Source organism: Camelus bactrianus, chromosome 2 (assembly GCF_048773025.1).
Source record: "Camelus bactrianus isolate YW-2024 breed Bactrian camel chromosome 2, ASM4877302v1, whole genome shotgun sequence".
NCBI lineage: Eukaryota > Metazoa > Chordata > Mammalia > Artiodactyla > Camelidae > Camelus > Camelus bactrianus.
This window is the reverse complement of record NC_133540.1, coordinates 28,637,643-28,655,000: the sequence shown is the minus strand read 5'-3', so window position 1 is coordinate 28,655,000 and position 17,358 is coordinate 28,637,643. Positions and strand designations below refer to the sequence as shown.

Here is a 17,358-nt window from a genome sequence, read left to right as displayed (position 1 = left end):
TGTCTTACTTCACTTCATATGATCATCTCTAGGTCCATCCATGTTGCTGCAGATGGCATTATTTTATTCTTTTTTATGGCTAATATTCTATTGTATAAATATACCACATCATCTTCATCCATTCATCTGTTGATGGACATTTAGGTTGCTTCCATGTCTTGGCTATTGTAAACAGTGCTGCTATGAACAATGGGGTGCATGTATCTTTTCAAATTCCAGATATATGCCCAGGAGTGGGAGTGCTGGATCATATGGTCACTCTATTTTTAGTTTTTTAAGGAACCTCCATACTGTTCTCCATAGTGGCTGCACCAATTTATATCCCCACTAACAGTGTATAAGTTTCACTTTTCTTCACATCCTGTCCAACATTTATTATTTGTAGACTTTTTTGTTGATAGCCATTCTGACCGGTGTGAGGTGATACTTCATTGTAGTTTTGATTTGAATTTCTTGAATAATTAGCGATGCTGAGCATCTTTTCATGTGCCTATTGGCCATGTGTATATTTTCTTCGGAGAAAGGTCTATTTAGTCTTCTGCCCAGTTTTTGACTGGGCTTTTTTTTCTTTTTTAATTGAGTTGTATGAGTTGTTTGTATATTCTGGAAATTAAGCCCTTGTCAGTCACATTGTTTTCAAATATTTTCTTCCAGTCTGTAGGTTGTCTTTTTATTTTGTTGATGGTTTCGTTTGCTATGCAAAAGCTTATAAGTTTGATTAGGTCTCATTTGTTTCTTTTTGCTTTTATTTCTTTTGCCTTGGGAGACTGACCTAAGAAAACATTGCTATAATTCATGTCAGAGAAAGTTTTGCCTATGTTTTCTTCTAGGAATTTTACGGTGTCCTGTCTTATGTTTAAGTCTTTAAGCCATTTTGAGTTTATTTTTGTGTATAGTGTGCTAGAGTGTTCTAATTTCACTGATTTTCACGTGGCTGTCCAGCTTTCCCGGTACCACTTCACCAGCCATGATGTTTATGGGATGCTTGACTTTTTAAAAGGGTTTATGAATAAATCCTGGAGTGCTGGTATTATATGTCTTGAATTGTGGGGACATCCACATTTTTAGGAATTAAATATATGGATGATAGTATTGACACACTAATACTTAATGAGATAAATAATGAGGAGAGGTAGGAAAAAGATAAAAGTGAAATGCTAGAAAGGAAATGCTAGAAAGGCACTGGAGAAGTCCAGGGTGTCTTATTCACGCATGCATGTATTCATTTATAGAGCTCTCACTATGTAAAGGCATTTTGCCACAAACTGGGGACACCAATGTTGGAGATAAATAACCTCTTCCCTCAAGAAGTATGCAGTCTTATTGACAAAAGTGTGAAAAAAAATATTATATAAGGTATTATGGGAGCCTGGAAGAGGCGTGTCTAAATTTAGCCCTGGGAGATATGAGGAAAACACAGGTTTGATGCTTAAATAGAACTAGCGCAGGTTTCCTCAGCCTTGGTACTGCTGACATTCGTTAAGGGTGGGAGTAAGGGAGTGTCCTGTGTATTACAGGGTGATTAGCAGCATCCTTGGCCTCTACCTGTTAGATGTCAAAAGCACACACCCCCTACCCCTCTGCAGTTGTAACAACCCAAAATCTCTCTAGACTTTGCCAAATGTCCCATGGGGGGCAAACTGCCCTCAGTTGAATCACTAAGCTAATGTCAACAAAACAGAGTAATAGAATTTATGTGGATGGGAGAGAAGTTGGCTTTCCATTTCTGGCTGCCAAGTTGATGGTGACAGCAGTGGGATAAAATGTGAAGGCTGGCGGTGGGGGTGGAGGGGGTGGATGTGAGGGAGTAGGACAAAGGCGGTGATGAGAAGAGAAGAAGGAAGTAAAAGAAATTTCTAGTACCAAGAACAGTTTTAGAAAAGTGGTACTATGGCTATATCAGGTGAAAAAATTAGTCTTTCTAAGAAGGAACATAAAAAGTCAGTCATTCTATGAAAAGAACCTTTAAGTTAGGTGTTTATAAACCATGGATTATGTGTACTACTTTTTTATGATACCTATTTCAGGACTACAATAAAGCTTGACTTGCTGCATTTCAGGGAAAAGATCATTACATGTACTTTTATAAACAAAGCCTTGGGCCAACTCTGATTTGATTCTCAAAACAGAAAGCAATAGTGTTATAGAATAACCAGAATACCTGTGCTTACATCTTTGGTGTGCATCAGTCAAACTTTTATCACCCTATATTACCTGCTAGATTAAGGCAATATTATGTAATGGGAGAAGAAAGTATAAGTTAGTAAATAATATTTTACTGCTGAGACAAATGTAAAGCTACAATGCCATCTTAAAAGTGTCTAAGTTAATACCATCATCACAATACGTAGGACCAGCTCTGATAAACTGTGAGGAATGGAAAAAAAAAAAAGTGTAGTTACTTGAAACTAATGAAAACAAATTACGTTTTAGTTCTAAAACTCTGATTAAAAAAAAATTAAGCTACGAGGATCTATTTTACAACGCAGGGATTATAGCCATTATGCTATAATAACTGTAAGTGGAATATAACCTTTGAAGTTGTGAATCACTATATTGTACACCTGAAACTTATATAATACTGTACACCAACTATACCTCAATAAAAAAAATTAAATAAAACTCTGATTAGCTTCCATAGTTAAAATTTGGGTATGGTGGGGGTGGGGGGTGGTGGTGAATTCCTTCTTAAGAATTAGAAAATAAAGATTAGTGTAAAAACTAACTGAGATTCAATTAGAATGACTTTTGCTAAAGTTAAAAACTGTAACAAAACTACAACATACTTCTATTAATATTCCAAAAACTTTAGGCAAAAAGTTATATGAGTTCTGAGTTCACTAACTTTCATCACCATTGACAGCTCAGTTATAATCACTGAAATCTATACTATAACATCAAGTTACATCAGGTATTTTTCTACTTAATCTTTCTGAAAGACAAGAAAATCCTATGTGCAACCTTTATCTACATACTTGGTTTCAGGACAAATAAAGTTAATACATATTTAAATGAGTTTCATTAATACACTCTACCTATTATAACATTTGTAAAATGAGTTCTATTGACAGTATATGTGTGAACATGGAGAATATGCAGGGCAGGTAGAGAGACAGCAAACAGGATGCACGAGGTACCTCCGGGCCAGCAGGACTGCAGTGGGGAAAGTACAGGATGGGGAGCCAGCCAGAGACCTGCTTTCCTGTTTGTCTGAGTTCAGTCAACTTACTTACTTGCTGGAATTGTTTCTTATCTGCAATATGTGGATACTATTGCCCATCTTTTGGCTTGTTACTAAGACTGAATGAAAAAAACTACATAAAATATACAGCACAGTGCTTGGCACATATTAATGTCTCAGAAAATGTTAGTTCTATTTCCTACCCTATTTTCCAATACACAAATTTCTGTAGTCCGTAATTACATGAGGCTGAAACTTTTAGAGCTATCCTGCCAACACCAGTTGAGCTGCTCTGTCGTTATCATAGCCTTACCTTATAAATTCAAATAATTGACTATTTCCATTTCAGTTGCGATTATTATGCACAACTTACAACCACAAACTCCATCCTACTCACAGAGAGAAACAAATACCATTTGAATAGTACAGGTGATTCCACCTACAATCTACTTAATAAGCAAATCCTCAGAAATAATTTTGATTCTGGATTTGTCCTGTCAGTTTCAATCCCCAGTTATACCTTGTATGCACACCTTGCCAAAACTGCCTGGGTCTGATGTTCATAATAGGTATTTTTCATATAAAATGTCACCTTGATGAGCAGGTGAGCATCTGGTGCTCAATGAAGAACAGTACTCTCTTCTAAAAGTAGATGGAAAACTGGCCAGTTTCACCTTTTTTAAAAGAGATGGTGCTTTAGACTCCAACATGGCACCTAATTTGGCAACAAACACTGTTCTGTAAGTGTCAGTTATGGAATTTCAGGGGTTATTCTGCCTATTCACAGATTTTTCATTGTACAGTATCTTTAGAACCTGTCTCTTTTTAAGTTAAGTCTCTGGTAATTCCCAAGCAATAAGCAGTAGAAACTTCACTGGTGTGCTGCTGAATTTCAAACCATATGTCATACACAACAGCATACAGTGATGTTAATCAGATGCAGCTATGGGTTATGTTATATGACACAGAGGCATGTACCATTTGCTCTGAGAAGAGGAAAGGGCATGTCAACTCACCACCCAAGAAACGAGGCATTTACTGCAACATGTGAGAAAAGGATCTTTAGCCAGATCTTCAAATGTTAACACAAAAAGGTTGAGAACTACGGCTCTGATGTATAACCATGTTCAACAAGCAAATGTTGAGTGAACCAAGGAAATAATAACCAGAGTAAGTATTTTCTGAGTTTATATCTTTCCTCTATAGTCAACCTAAACTGATCTATAGAATGGGTTTATGTAGAAAACTTAGAAAGACAAAATTTAATCCTCCCTTTGCTGGATATATAGCAATACAGAAGGATTAAATTTTATGATAAGAAGTTCTTTGTTGGTAAAGGGTGTGAAAAGGATCACATAGCTCTAAAGGAGTGTCCTTTATAAGCCAGGACAAAGGGAAGGATAATAAAATGTTAAAGAAATAAGTGGCAGTTTTACAGACTCACAGACATAGAAAACAAACTTATGGTTACCAGGGGGAAGGAGGTAGGAAGGGATAAACTGGGAGTTCAAGATTTGCAGATACTGACTGGTATATATAAAACAGATAAACGAGTTTATACTGTATAGGTCAGGAAACTATATTCGGTATCTTGTAGTAGCTTATGGTGAAAAATAATAGGAAAATAAATATATGTATATTCATACATGACTGAAGCAATGCACACCAGAAATTGACACAACATTGTAAACTGACTATACTTCAATAAAAAAAAATTACTCAAAAAAAAAAAAAGAAAAGAAAAGAAAAGAAAAGAAAAGAAAAGTGTGGCAGTTTCAGTTTAAAGCCCCCAAAACATCCAGAAACTGATTTTTCAAACTTTGGTCTTAGTAGCTGATGATATCTGTATTTTTGACCAAAAGACAGGCATGTACTTATTTATTATGAGAAAAATTTGATTTTCAACTAAGAAAGTTAATACTTATTTCATTCCAGGCATTATGCTAGATACCAAGGAAATAAGATTTACAACTAGGACATGGTCCCTGGCTGTAAGATGCTCATGATCTAGTGAGAAGCCTATGGACAGAAGCTCACAATTTGTACATATTTCTGTTTTTCTTAAAATTAGGTCTTTCATATACTTGGTACCTTGTATTAGAGATGTTTTTGTTATTTCTTCTACTAGACTATAAACTCTCAGGCAATGTAGACACTGGAATAATGTTGCATATAAACCTTACATTTTAAAAATTATGGCCAATTAAAAAAATTAGGTAATTTTTAAAGTCCTTTTGGCATGTTCATATTCCATGCCATAAAATATTTTAGATCATAAGTAAAGAAGTCTCCTGAAAACAAATGACTCATGCAATTCCACCCTATTTAACAATGACTTTTAAAGAGAAGTTTTTTGTTTTTTTTAAAGAAAGAAAATCCACACCCTTCCCTAAAACCTGTCATTCTGGTGTAAAAACATATATGCAGCTGAGCTTCTACTGGACAAGGTTCACACATCCCTTTGGTCGCTTCTTTATTGATGTTCAGGGAAAACCTAGTATAAACTCATGTGACAAACACGAGACTGGCAGGGGACTCCATCTGGCAAGAGAAATTAGGACACAGGCAGCTTGGTGGAAATCCAGAGTCATTTGGTCACACTACAGAAGGAATAATTTAAAGGCAGATGTTTCCTACATCATAGACCATATACAGAGTCCTAACGCCTACACAGTAAGAAGCAAAAACCAAGTGAAAGCCCTCAACTCAAGGATGAAAAAAATACTCAGGGAGAAAAAAGGAGAAAAAGTTTCTCGTAACAGATTAGTTTATATCACTTATCTAGAAAAATCTGCTTTATGGCAGAAGTTTGTTTTTTAACTAAACATATAGAAGTACTCCAATATGATGGTTCTCATCAGAACATATCATCTATTTTTCTCTTCTCTTGGTCCTATTATGCAAAAGGCTAGAAGAGGGTGGGTTGTAGAAAGAGGTAACGACCCCACTGCCTACACTTGCTACTGTAACCTCAGAAGAACACCTGGTAACACTGTTTGATGTCAGTTATGGAGACTAGCTCTTTTCTAACATTTCTGACTATAGCTTTTCACTATCTTTTTTCTTCCTTAGTGCATGAACAAATCGAACATTTAAAAAATAACCTGAGAAACTCTATTCCTTTGGAGACACTGAAAAAATCAAAGACACATATATGTAGATAAGTAAGAGTATCTGATTAATAGATTATTTGACATTTAGGTCATAAAGGATACAGGAGGACAGGTAGGAAGGATGGAAGGAGGAAAAGAGGAATGAGACTCTATACACAACCTGATAAATCTATCAGAGTAAAAGTCAGGGGATTAATTTTTAGTAGAGGTACAATTAGTACAGACCAGTATTTCTGGCTTTCATTTTGACAACATTCCTAACTCCTTTTGAATAATTCAGGATTGAAACCTAGAGGAGATAACCGCATAGCACAGGTGCCTGGTGTCTCCTGATGATGTGGCAAAGTCAGCACCAAAACTCAAAAGTTCCAGAAGTACTTGGAGCTGGACTAGCAACAAAATGTTACAAAGGGGGGTGTGTAGGCATATGAGTATCTGGGAAGATGCCTTAACCTTAGCATGTGGTGGTTTTCAAATGAAACCAAATTCATCTCAATTAACCAGCATGATATTCTCTTGTAAAAAAATAAAACTTTGTTACTAATAAAAATGAGTGAAAAATCAGTGGGTTTAGTAGAAGGCAGTAGGGAAAGAAAAAAGGTGAGAAACATGATTTCGTGCGTCTCCATTCTTTACGGGATTAAAACAAAACTGCCGCAAGGTATGGCAGTGTGCTGTTTTTCACTGCAAATATAAATACATATTTTAAGCATGTGAAACTGATCGAAATATTAAGTCATGCTTCCAACAAGACAGAAAGAAATTAGGTCAGTTCGAAACACAAACTTTAAAAAGGTATTACTTCTAAAATGTTAGCTCCATTTTTGATTTGAAATAGGGAGATATTTTTTGAAAGCTATGTTTAAATGTTATTAATAAAGTGCATAAATTATTTGTTATGACACTACAAGGTTTTTCTACACCAATAATCTTGCTTTGTTTTTGCTTTTGTTTTTTTTTAAATTGTAGTATACTCAGTTTACAATGTTGTGTCGATTTCTGGTGTACACAACAATAATTAAAAAAAAATCTCTTTTAAAAGTGAATGTCGTAGACACTCATTTCTTAGCTTTGTAATCTCTTGATCAAAGGTTTATAAGTTGGCTAAGTCCTTCCTTTTACCTTTTGAGAGATTCCTGTAGCATTATATTTCTGTCTTTTCCCCAAATCTCAGTGATGTCTAAGCCAGAATAAAATACACTTAATCAGTGGTGGAGGAAACAACAATGAAACAATAAACATATGCAAAACAGAAAACTTAATCAATGTAATTTCACATATTAAAGGCCTTAAAATGCTTTTATTTTGCTAATAAAAATAAATACATTTAAAAAATCATTTACCAAGTACTTCAAAAACTGGTAGTTCTTAGAGTTTCTGTTAAGGCCTAAAACTAAGAACGTAAAAGAGAACAGAGACAGCTGAGCTCATTCTAACAACATTGTTCTCCTCTGGGAATTGGAACAGAAACTTCAACAGCGGGTGGGCATGAAAACTTTTACTGCAAATACTCAACAATTTCTGTATTACATAAGGAGTGCAAGCAGTGCACCCACAAAATAGCATCTATTTTTTGCAAAGCCACTGGAAATCTATCCCACTAGAAGACAAGAACGTATCTGGCAGCTAAAGGACTTTAAAGTCATTTAAAATTTTGACTACCAATAGTTATGAGAAATTATCTAACACCTATAGTAAATTGCTAGATGAGGGAAACCACAGAAGAACAGGTTTTAGGATTTGCATTAGATATTTGAAGACACCTTCATTTAAAGATATGACTGTTCATGAAGACACTGGGTATGACTGCCCCTGAACAAGGAGTTCTATCTTTATAGGACATTTTAAAAGATTCACAGTGCAAATCTGCCTCTTACAAGCATCAGGAGGAAGTGGAAAGGAGCAAAGCAAGGAGATGCAGAAGAGAAAACAGGAGAGAATGGCAGGAAGGGGTCCGGCTCTGTTGCGGGTGAGTGGAACGCCAATGCTCTGAAGGTAAGGGCTCTGCCTGAGGAGTGAGGAAGCCACACCGGCACCACACACTGATGTAACTGGCCTGCTCCACGGGAGGTTCATGCTGCCCCATCCCCACGCATCCCCTCTTCCCTCTCACACTGGGGAGGAGAGGCACTGTTTTCAGGATTCTCACCGAGTCCCCCTCCTGACCAGCTCTACCCACGGTGAAATGGCCCCAAGTGAAATCTGTGGCAAAGCAACAGACTATGACCCACTGATACTGAAATTTACTTCTATACGGTAGATAAACGGATCCCCAAACAATATTCAGTGTGACCTCAAATCTTATTTTTTAAATCCCTTACTTAAAAATAAACCACATATATTATATACACAGACATCTACATACCTTATATATATATGTACACATGTGTGTAATTTGCATATTTATATTTTATATTTACATAAGAAAAGTGAGAACACATCTACCAGTTGGTGCACTGGAATCAGCTCACACTAGCTCATGAAATCTGACAATTAAATTATCAGAAATTCTGCAGGCCAGTTTTTAAACATAGTCATTATTAAAAATTATATAAGCTTTATATAAATTATATAAACTCACAATTAAATAAATCAAACAAACCAACTATACTTCAATAGAAAAGAATGTAAATAAAAACATAAAAAAAGAACAAAAACAAAGTAATAAGTACACAAAACTCATCTCCTAATTATTTTACTACATTTTATTATTATCTGTGCTCTCAAGATGATCCATGCCTATCATTTCTGAATAGTGGAGACACTACATAATGATGTGCCACTGGGCACCTTTTTCCAGTTCATTATCGATGGTGTCATGTTGGCCATGGTGGGAATATTTTCACCACAAAAACTGGCAAAATAGGGCTGAATTTATCATTTTACTGATGGTCTAGACTTAAGAAAGTAATGGAGAAAATGTTAACAATGCAGATTCAACATAAAAGCATGTTCTGTTTGTAGCTGTTACATTATGAATATCACAAAAAATTGAGAAAATATTCTTCCAGTATTTGAAAACTATTATCTGAATCAGCAGAGAAGTTCTCAGGCCATTGACAAAACGGGTGGAAATTCTGACATATGTTTTGCTTGTTTCACTTTCATTTTATTCATTAATATAAATCAAAGTATCAACAATATTCATATTGGAATTACACTTAAGAGAGCTGGTTGCTAAAGGTTCATCAGTACACCATGGCATATGATTTGTTATCTACCTGTATCTCTGTCTTTTCCAAGTTTTATACAACAGACATTATTACTTCTGTAATTTGTAAGTTTTTTTTTTAAAGATTTTTTTTTGCTATGGCAAAAAAACAAAAAAAGCAATTGGTTCATGTCAAATTCATGACTTCTGAATAATTAAAATTACATTCAAACCATCAGATAATCAATCACTTTCTGGAAATAGTAGGCTATGGTCAAATCTAAATGCTATTATGGGGATGAAAATTCTCCAGAATCCTTGCACGGACAGCAGCATGTACACAGCTTCAAAAAAGCTTACAAAAAGAAAATTATCGAAATCCCTTTTGCTCCAGCATAGAATATAAAAAACCCAAGGAATTAACAGTCAAATTAAGCGAACATAAACATTTAGAATTTAAAAGTCATTAAAGTAACTATTATTTCCTTAGTGTATTCTGTGTTCCAGAGATTCTTCTAGGTGCTGGGGACAAGAGTTAAAAGGACGACCCTCTGTGTTCAAAGAGCTTACAGCAGCTTTAGCACTATAAGCTAAAGGAAAGGAAAGGAAACCATAAGCAAAACAAAATGACAACCTATGGAATAGGAGAAAATATTTGCAAATAATGAAACTAACAATGGTTTAATTTCCAGAATATGTAAACAGCTCATACAACCTAATAACAAAAAACAAACAACCCAATCCAAAAATGGGCAGAAGACCTAAATAAGCAATTCTCCAAAGAAGACATACAAACGGTCAATGAAAAAATGCTCAGTATCACTAATTATCAGAGAAATGCAAATCAAAACTACAGTGAGGTATCACCTCACACGAGTCAGAATGGCCACCATTCAAAAGTCCACAAACGATAAATGCTGGAGAGGGTGTGGAGAAAAAGGAATGCTCCTACATTGCTGGTAGGAATGTAGCTTTGTACAGCTGTCATGGAAAACAGTATGGAGATTGTGGGAGCCCATGACTGGGATAACAAATTGTAACAGACCCCAGCTTCTTGTCTTCTTAAAGAACAACTGTGCTTAGTAACTGCTTTGCAAGCAGGCGCCTATGCATCTGCACTCTGGTCTCCTTGCCGTAAAAAGCAGAGACAATGCCTTGTTTGCATAGTTGAGGTTTTAGATAGCACTCTGCTTGTGGCAAACCAACGACCCAGGCCCTCAGCTATAAACACTGGGCCTTATATCAGTCTTCTATCCCCAAAACAAGGAACTGGCTGGTCTGGTGGTCTGCTTTAACATATCTATAAGAATGTATCTTGTTCCCCTCTTCCCATGACTTCCCTAAAGATAAACTATAGCCACCCCCCACCTTGCTCCCTGACTGTGGGAACAAAGGAAGGAGCCTTGGGCTGGAATGGTAAACAAGTTATAAAAAGCTGCAGACTCAGAGGTGAGAAGGCTGGTTAGCCAATGATGGGTAAGATCCCCAGAGGGGGGCAACCTAAGACAGGCACAGCCACCTGAGTCCAAGAAAAATGTTGTTAAGCAGCTGCTTCTCATACGTTCCACCCTGATAAGCTGTAAGGCTCACTGGTGCCAACACGAACATGATTTACCAAAACATAAATGGTCTTCTGACCTTGAGCTGGACACTGCCTGTTAACCATTTCCCTTATCATTCTTCTTTGCTATATAAGACTACGTAACTTTAGAGAAGCCATCAGCTCTCTCCGCAAGGTGTTAGTGTGTACATCGATATTGCAACATCAACAATAAACAAAGCCTTTGTACTCACTGTGATTTCTACAATCTCTATCCCACCCTGTCATTCCTTAAATTCCTGCATTCCATCACACAACTGTTAGTGATTTCTCCTTTGATTGTACACAATAAATGTGGGAGCATTTGAGAGGTTCATGGAGTTGGCTCCCAACTCCCTCTCACTCTCTTGAGTTTTTCCAGAGTCTCGAGTAATTCATTCCATCTCAGTGGGACTTCTGTAGGCCAGAACCCACAACTGGTGATGAACTCACAGGAGATTCCTCAAAATACTAAAAATAGACTTATCATATGATCCAGCAACCCTATTCCTGGGCATCTATCTGGAGGGAACTCTAATTTGAAAACACACATGCACCCTACTGTTCACAGCAGCACTATATACAATAGCCAAGACATGGAAGTAACCTCAATGTCCATCGACAGATGACTGGATAAAGAAGCTGTGGTGTATTTATACAACAGAATACTACTCAGCCATAAAAAAAGAATAAAATAATGCCATTTGCAGCAACATGGTTGGACCTAGAGATCATCATTCTAAGTGAAGTAAGCCAGAAACGGGGAGAAAAATACCATATGATATCACTCATATGTGGAATCTAAAAAAAAAAAAAAAAAAAGAAAAGAAAAAGAAAAAGAAAAAAAGAGGATACTAATGAACTCATCTACAAAACAGAAACATACTCACAGACATAGTAAACAATCTTATGGTTACCAAAGGAAAGGGGTGGGAAGGGATAAATTAGGAGTTTGAGATTTGCAAATGTTAGCCACTATATATAAAAACAGATTTAAAAAACCTACCAGATTTCTTCTGTATAGCACAGGGAACTATAATCAGTATCTTGTAATAACCTTTAATGAAAAAGAATATGAAAACAAATATATTTATGTACGTGCAGGACTGGGACACTGTGATGTACACCAGAAACTGACACATTGTAACTGACTGTACTTCAATTAAACAAATAAAATAGAAAAGAAATCCAGTGGGGAAAAAGAAAAGAACTTATACTTAAGTGGAGAAGACAGAAAAGTAAATAGGCAAGCTCTCTTTCTTTCTAAATCAAGCAATTTTAATACAAATTAGAAAGTGGGGAACAACCTAAGGATATCTGGAATCTTTAAAAAATATCACAAAAATAAAACAAATCATGAATGTCAATTCAAATGAAATATAATTAAAAGAGAGGGTAAAGTACAACCAAACTTTAAGAAATAATATAATAGATTCTGAGTGGCAGGACTGTGCAGATATGAATAGTTAACATTTACCTCCCTGCAGCAGCCAAAGCCAGAGCCATTCCCCAGTCTCCCGGCTAGTCCAGGGTTAGCATTTCTAGAACTGGCCTGACACAGCACTCCAGGACTGATTCAGACTTCCAGTGGCACTCAAGATCATTCTGCTCACATCTGCCACCAATGCCTACGTCACCTTAATAATGTCTCTAAGATATGCTAATTGTTTCCCGGGCCATGGCTCTTCCTGTTACAAGAATTCCTTACAACAGAAATCAACTGAAATGAACATGAGGATGGACAGACGGATGGACAGGTAGGTAGGTGGACAGACAGACAGGCAGGCAGATGGATAGATAGACTTGATTTTTCTTAACCTTACTTTCAAAAAAGAAGATGTATTAAGTCCCACTACCTTTCACCCCACCAAATATCATTCCTGTTTTATTAATGGAGTGGCAGAGAGAGGACAGCCCCCCAAACACCTGAAGGTGGTGTGAGAACGTTACACATTTTGCTTCCAGACAAACACTCTGTTAAAAATGGGGTCACAGTTTCCCTAGGAGAGATGTACAGCTGTTCAGTGGGAGCTGAACCCAGTCAGAATGGTATTTAGGATTCTTCCTGGAATTTGAAAAGAAAAGAAAAGAAACGAAAAGAAAAGAAAAGGAAAGAAAAGAAAAGAAAATAAGAAGGTGGAGACAGGAGGAAAGAAACATAACTGCTGACGATGGGGTCAGTATCTAAGACATGTTTCCAGTCTCTATTCCTAATCCCACCTCATTCCCATAAACCACAACCCAGACACCAACAATCTAAGAAAGACAAGGTGGGATTCCCGTGACAGGAATCCACAACAGCGGCAAAAGATTCCTTCATCTTCGCCATCAGCACCTTTACCAGAAAGTTAGCTAATGTGGGACGATCCTTGCTGGTGGGGAGGCAGCCTGGGGAAACAACAGTGTGTGAAGACAGCCAACCCACAAATACAAATCGGAAAGGGTTTTTTCCTGCCTCATTTATTTACTTTTGATACCTCTACTCTAAAAAGTTTTAAATGTGAAACAAAAAAACTCCAAGATCTCAATTTAAATTCCCTCAATAAGAATCAATTACTTAATCGAACTGAAGTGAAGGGAACTGGACCTGATAACCACCTCGATCCAATGGCAACGACAGCTAACCTTACCGAGCCCTGGTCCAATGCCTTGCACCCACCCTTAGAGGAAGACACTACTATTATCCCAGTTTTACAGATAAGAAGAGAGTTTATGTCCAAGGTCTCACAACTTGTAAATGATGAAGCCAGGGTCTGAACTTGGATGGTCTGGTTCAAGAGCCTGAGTTCTTAGCTACTGTACTTCACTGCCTCACAAAAAGTTCAGCTACAACCAAATGTTGAGAGGAAAACACCAAAAAAAAAAAACCCCCAAAAAACAAAAAAACAAAAACCCCATTTATGTAAGTGAGAATTGTGAATTAATTACCAAGGAACCTTGAGACCTGTCTTCTTTCACCGACTATCCATGGCTGGAATATTCCAATCAGAGGAAATCATGAAATCATGGAAGAATAGGGAAGGTGTCTTGAAGAGTATTAGGAAATAATTTAAGACTCTCATCGGTTCTGGGATTTATTCATAATATATAACATGGCAAAGAGTATATGCAAACATATGCTTGAAAATTCATGGGTCTGGCTATTTTTTGTGTTTTAGGAGATCCCACATTAAAGAGGTTGGTTTGTTTGTTTGTTTTGCCTTTTGCCTTTTGTTGGTTGAAGAAGAAAAAAACAACAAAGCCTTCTATTACTCACCAAGGCACAGGTCTGGTACCAGTGTTCATAAGAGAAGCAATACATTTCCCTTTCCACACAATATATTATACGGCAGGGCTTTGGTTTGTACATAAATGCTTCAAAGTACTGTTCTGCTCTGTTCTTTCAATATACTCGTGGCACCCTAACCTATGTGGAAATAAATCTTAGAATCAAAGCTGTAGTCTGGGATAGTCCTAAAGCCAATGTAAGTAAATAACTGTTATTTCTAAATTACAATATTGTTGTTATTTCTTCTGATGTCATCATATTATCTTGTGAGGTCAATAGCAATGAAAACCCTTTAAACTGGAATTAAATAAAAGGGATTTTAATTATGAGCATATAAGGGTATCTCAGGAATTCTCCCAAACAGGAAGTGCAAGCTGAGCTTCATGCGGCACTGGGAAACAAGGCAGCTTCTTACACAAGCTCTCTTCTTCTGAGACCACACCATCCCTGCTTCTCCTGCTACAAATGGACTCTTTCTGTGTGTTCATCAGCATACCTGGCCAGTGTTCATCAGCATATATGCCCCACTGAGCCCCAAATCTAAATAATTCTCATGGCTCTCAGCTCTATCTTTGGTTTAAACTTTCAAGAGAAAGAACTTGATTATCACAGCATGTAAGTCAGAAGTCCACCAGATATGGCCAAATGGAGTAGGGCCACGTGGAAAGCTGGTCACAGCTGTCTATCCTTTAGCTGGGAGGCAGTACTTACGAGAAGCAGGCAAGGGCTGGTTGCATTGCAACCAGCGCTATTTAATGAAGCAAGATTAAGTCTTACTGTATTAACATTCCACTGTTCAAAACCATGGAAACAAACACTGAAACGTAGGCCTAAGGAACCCACAAGAGGATCAACTACAGCGGTTGTTTCCAGAATGACCGTTAAAAGCTTTGAAACCTAAGACCACCAGGAAGAACCCAAACAATGTCTCCTGTACTTTTTCCATCAGCTACTTTACTTCTCAGGTGGCCTACCCTTTCCTACTGTGAGGGGAGGAACGAAGACAGTCTGTATTCAGATTGAGGGGAGGTTAGGGTTTATCACGCTCAAAGGAATGCAACTAACTTCCCCCAAAGAAGTTCGTCTGCTATGTGGGAGAATCAGCACTAGGGAAAAGAGAGGACTGAATGTGTATCTTTTCTACAAGCAGCCAAAGCTATCTTGTCACTATGTCAGAAGGCTGTGGGACCACTCAACAGTTCCTGACAATCCCAGACTTTATCAAGTCTGCAGAAAGCAGGCGTGCAGCAGTGTGCTTATCCAGGCACCAAGGGCAGCTGGGCTGTGCGCAGAGCAGGTGCCATGCAGGTCAGGGTATTCATGCAGATGCGGTTTATGCCCCTCTGTAGAATCCTGCTACGACCACACAGTGCAGCTCCAGTGGAGAGAATGCTTCGGGATCATGAATAATACAACTGTACAGTTACTTCTGACAAAACTAACAGATATCAAATAGATTTGCCAGACAGAACTTCTCAGTTGTGGAGATTTAAAGAGCCTTGACCTTGAAAAGTAGAGATAACACTGAAACTCATTCCCAGGTGGGTTCAGTTTGCTTAACTGAGATCCAAAGCAACTATGATGGTCAATTTTATGTGTCAACTTGGCAAGGCTATAGTCCCCAACTATTCAATCAAACATTAATTTACATGTTGCTGTGAAGGTATTTATGTAGATGTGGTTAAAGTTCATTATCAGTTGACTTTAAGTATGGGAGATTATCCTAGATAATCTGGGTGGGCTGGATTCAATTGGTTGAAAGGCTTTAAGAGCAGAGCTGAGTCTTCCCTGATAAAGAAAAAAATCCTGCCTGTTGACATAAGCTTCAGTCCATGTATGTAAGGTCCAGCCCCTTCTCAGTGTATCTGCCCTATGGATATCTGACTTGTCCAGCCAGCCCCACAATCACATAAGCCAATTCCTTACAATAAATCCCTTAATGTACATCTCCTGCTGGTTCTGTTTTTCTGGTTGAACCCTAACTGATCCAACAACTAAATAATCATCACAATAACCCTAAGAGACAGGTACTATTATTAGCCCTGTGTATAAATGAGAAAACATGATACGGAAACATTAAGAAGTTTGCCCAGGGGAACCCAGCTCCTAGTGGGGAAGCTGGATTCTAATTCAGTCAGCCTGATGCTCAGACCAAAGCACCGCACTTTCTATTCCACAGCTTCTCTGAATGATTCTACCAATTTGAGCAAAGCATAAACAGCTAAAAAAGTATTTTTTTAAAATTCATTTTGGATGGCCCCCAAAAGTTCTCCAAGCTTGATCTGGGAGTATTTTTTGTATTCGTCTGGATTATCCTAAAAGTTCCCCAAACTTGAGCACAGATAGTTCTGATTTCAAATACAGGCTCAAGGCGTGTACATTGACGTCTTTGCCTCTAATCCAGGTGACCCGACTCCTGAATGCCCTCGGATGGGCCTCTGAAAAGCCCGGGCAAGGGGACCTCCAGAGGCTGTGGATTAGTACAAGATTCCTTTGGAAAGTATTGTTTTGGGGCATGAGATAAAAATTACAGAAATGAGTCATGGTTAACAATCTGAGCATTCTAACATAAAAATATGAGGCAAATTGTAAGAAACAATATTCCTATTGGTTACTTCCTTCTGGTTCATCCATAAGCAACACAGGGCAAGGGAAGCTCTTTGAAGAAATTTATACTGCTAAGAATGTCTCTTTTACTGAGGCAATTTGGCAGTATGTATGAAAACTCTTACAATGTTTCTGATCTATTAATTTTGATCTATTAAATCCACTGCTAGGAATTTATCATAAGGAGGTAATCAGGGATGGTCCATTAAAATGCAGGTTTAAGAATCTTATCACAGCATTGTTTATAATACCAAAAATTGAAAATAACCTAAATGTCTGAAAATAGGAAAATAAAGTTTGGCATACCTACGTAATGGAATACCATTAAAAATCATATCATGGGAAATGTTTATAAACTATTGTTTCATGAAAAAAGCTTTTATACATTATGTATGTATGTACAGTGTGATCCCAATTATGTCTTCAAAAAATACACCAATTATAAGAGTATTTACTGAA

The 17,358-nt window shown here is 37.3% G+C and overlaps 1 protein-coding gene across 7 annotated transcripts in view; it reads right to left on the bottom strand.

Moving 5' to 3' along the window:
• Positions 1–17,358, bottom strand: part of SH3D19 (SH3 domain containing 19) — a 156,321-nt gene that overhangs the window by 53,108 nt on the left and 85,855 nt on the right. The window contains exon 3 of one of the 7 annotated variants that reach the window (XM_074377389.1): positions 12,031–12,081. The exons of the other annotated variants lie outside the window; for them this stretch is intronic. Coding sequence (XP_074233490.1) covers positions 12,031–12,081 — 51 coding nt within the window. The remainder of the gene's footprint in view (positions 1–12,030; positions 12,082–17,358) is intronic. 7 annotated transcript variants of the gene reach the window in all.